The sequence below is a fragment of the Artemia franciscana genome, chromosome 11, assembly GCF_032884065.1.
Source record: "Artemia franciscana chromosome 11, ASM3288406v1, whole genome shotgun sequence".
In the NCBI taxonomy this organism is placed as follows: Eukaryota; Metazoa; Arthropoda; class Branchiopoda; order Anostraca; family Artemiidae; genus Artemia; species Artemia franciscana.
In genome coordinates, this window is record NC_088873.1 from 33,891,902 (window position 1) to 33,895,029 (window position 3,128).

Genomic DNA, 3,128 nt, shown 5'->3' on the forward strand with positions numbered 1-3,128 from the left:
GCAAAGAGTTGTTATTAGGTGGAGCAATAACGAAAGCAAAAATGTTAGTTGCTGCTGCAAAGAGTTGTTAGTAGGTGGAGCAATAATGAAAGCTAAAATGTTAGTTGCTGCTGCAGAGAGTTGTTATTAGGTGGAGCAATAACGAAAGCAAAAATGTTAGTTGCTGCTGCAAAGAGTTGTTCTTAGGTGGAGCAATAACGAAAGCAAAAATGTTAGTTGCTGCTGCAGAGAGTTGTTATTAGGTGGAGCAATAACGAAAGCAAAAATGTTAGTTGCTGCTGCAAAGAGTTGCTATTAGGTGGAGCAATAACGAAAGAAAAAATGTTAGTTGCTGCTGCAAAGATTTGTTATTAGGTTGAGCAATAACGAAAGCAAAAATGTTAGTTGCTGCTGCAAAGAGTTGTTATTAGGTGGAGCAATAACGAAAGCAAAAATGTTAGTTGCTGCTGCAAAAAGTTGTTAGTAGGTGGAGCAATAACGAAAGCAAAAATGTTAGTTGCTGCTACAAAGAGTTGTTATTAGGTGGAGCAATAACGAAAGCGAAAATGTTAGTTGCTGCTGCAAAGAGTTGTTATTAGGTGGAGCAATAACGAAAGCAAACATGTTTGTTGCTGCCGCAAAGAGTTGTTATTAGGTGGAGCAATAACGAAAGCAAAAATGTTAGTTGCTGCTGCAGAGAGTTGTTATTAGGTGGAGCAATAACGAAAGCAAAAATGTTAGTTGCTGCTGCAGAGAGTTGTTATTAGGTGGAGCACTAACGAAAGCAAAAATTTTAGTTGCTGCTGCAGAGAGTTGTTATTAGGTGGAGCAATAACGAAAGCAAAAATGTTAGTTGCTGCTGCAAAGAGTTGTTATTAGGTGGAGCAATAAAGAAAGCGAAAATGTTAGTTGCTGCTGCAAAGAGTTGTTATTAGGTGGAGCAATAACGAAAGCAAAAATGTTAGTTGCTGCTGCAGAGAGTTGTTATTAGGTGGAGCAATAACGAAAGCAAAAATGTTAGTTGCTGCTGCAAAGAGTTGTTATTAGGTGGAGCAATAACGAAAGCAAAAATATTAGTTGCTACTGCAAAGAGCTGTTATTAGGTGGAGCAATAACGAAAGCAAAAATGTTAGTTGCTGCTGCAGAGAGTTGTTATTAGGTGTAGCAATAACGAAAGCAAAAATGTTAGTTGCTGCTGCAAAGAGTTGTTATTAGGTGGAGCAATAACGAAAGCAAAAATGTTAGTTGCTGCTGTAAAGAGTTGTTATTAGGTGGAGCAATAACGAAAGCAAAAGTGTTAGTTGCTGCTGTAGAGAGTTGTTATTAGGTGGAGCAATAACGAAAGCAAAAATGTTAGTTGCTGCTGCAGGGAGTTGTTATTAGGTCGAGCAACAACGAAAGCAAAAATGTTAGTTGCTGCTGCAGAGAGTTGTTACGAGGTGGAGCAATAGCGAAAGCAAAAATGTTAGTTGCTGCTGTAAAGAGTTGTTATTAGGTGGAGCAATAACGAAAGCAAAAATGTTAGTTGCTGCTGCAGAGAGTTGTTATTAGGTGGAGCAACAACGAAAGCAAAAATGTTAGTTGCTGCTGCAGAGAGTTGTTATGAGGTGGAGCAATAACGAAAGCAAAAATGTTAGTTGCTGCTGCAGAGAGTTGTTATTAGGTGGAGCGATAACGAAAGCAAAAAATATCAGTTGCTGCTGCAAAGAGTTGTTATTAGGTGGAGCAATAGCGAAAGCAAAAATGTTAGTTGCTGCTGCAGAGAGTTGTTATTAGGTGGAGCAATAACGAAAGCAAAAATGTTAGTTGCTGCTGCAGAGAGTTGTTATTAGGTGGAGCAATAACGAAAGCAAAAATGTTAGTTGCTCTGAAACAGCTTTTTTTTTATAAGCCCTTTGTGTTCTGGGCCTTAGATTTTTTATATCGATTTTTTTTTTCAGGCTCCCTTTCGGTGTTTGGTACATTTTTTGGAGTGATGGCATCTCTTTTTGTCTCCCTCAATGCCATTTATACTAAAAAGGTCATGCCACATGTAAATGATAACATATGGCTTTTAACATTTTACAATAATGTAAACGCTTCCCTCTTATTTCTTCCTTTAATGGCCATTGCTGGTGAAATTGGAGCTATTAGAGGTTTTGACGGCTTTTCTGATGGTGTTTATTGGACAAAAATGATTTTAGGAGGTGTCTTTGGCTTTGCGATTGGATACGTGACTGGTTTGCAGATCAAGGTAGGCTTTTTCTTCGTTAAAAAGAGAAGTTCTTGGATCGAACTTTAAGAGCAAGATATAAATTATAAAAAGATAGCTAGTAAGCGATCTCTGCTTATTTTCTAATTTTTATTCTTCTTCTTCTTTTTTGGCCCTTAAGGATAAATCAATGCTCAAAGGTTTCCCTAGCTAGCCTGTCAAATAATTAATACGGCCCTTGCGTTTCATATCCTAGGTTTCTTTTAATGTGTATTTTAAGCATGAAAGAGATAAAAAAATTTCATTTTGTGCTAGCATTGCTACTGACCTAGAATTTCAACCGTTATTTAGGTCAAGCTTCACAACCTAAGGGGATTGTTGTTCTTGAATTGAACCATCTTTTTCTTCTTTAAGAAGTTCTTAAATTGAACTTTAAGAGTAAGGTATAAATTAGAAAAAAAAGAAATTCTGGTCATTAAGGTGATATGAACTAAGGAAAATGATAATATGTAGATTAACAGAGTACCTCTAGATTAGCGTCAGTAAACTGAAACAATAAAAAGCTTATAATTGGGAATCTACAACTTAGCACATGACATCTTCCATCGTATTCCTGCTACTTAGAAACATGTACTTACGTGGGAATATATTTAGGTGTAGATGGGGGGTGGAGGATGAAATTTGAAGAAAATGAAAACCTATTGACTTACGTGAAATTATAGTGGATTTTTAGATAAATAATAAAATATTCAGGTTTTGAAGAAGAGCTGGGTACAAAAGACACTTTCTCCATTCTGTAAACGTGTCTAACGTTTAGACGAGGTATGGTAAATAAAATGTTGCTATGTATTGTTTTTATATTTATGGTCTTTAGTGGGGTTAAAGTGATCTTGAGAAGGAGTAAATGTTGTTTATGAAAAAATTGTGCTTCAAATTGGAGTCAAGGGGAGGTAAATGA

At 36.4% G+C, this 3,128-nt stretch overlaps 1 protein-coding gene across 1 annotated transcript in view; it reads left to right on the forward strand.

Moving 5' to 3' along the window:
- LOC136033123 (GDP-fucose transporter 1-like) overlaps positions 1-3,128 on the forward strand; it is an 86,377-nt gene that overhangs the window by 19,620 nt on the left and 63,629 nt on the right. The window contains exon 3 of the mRNA XM_065713753.1: positions 1,920-2,212. Within this exon, the coding sequence (XP_065569825.1) occupies positions 1,920-2,212 (293 nt within the window). The remainder of the gene's footprint in view (positions 1-1,919; positions 2,213-3,128) is intronic.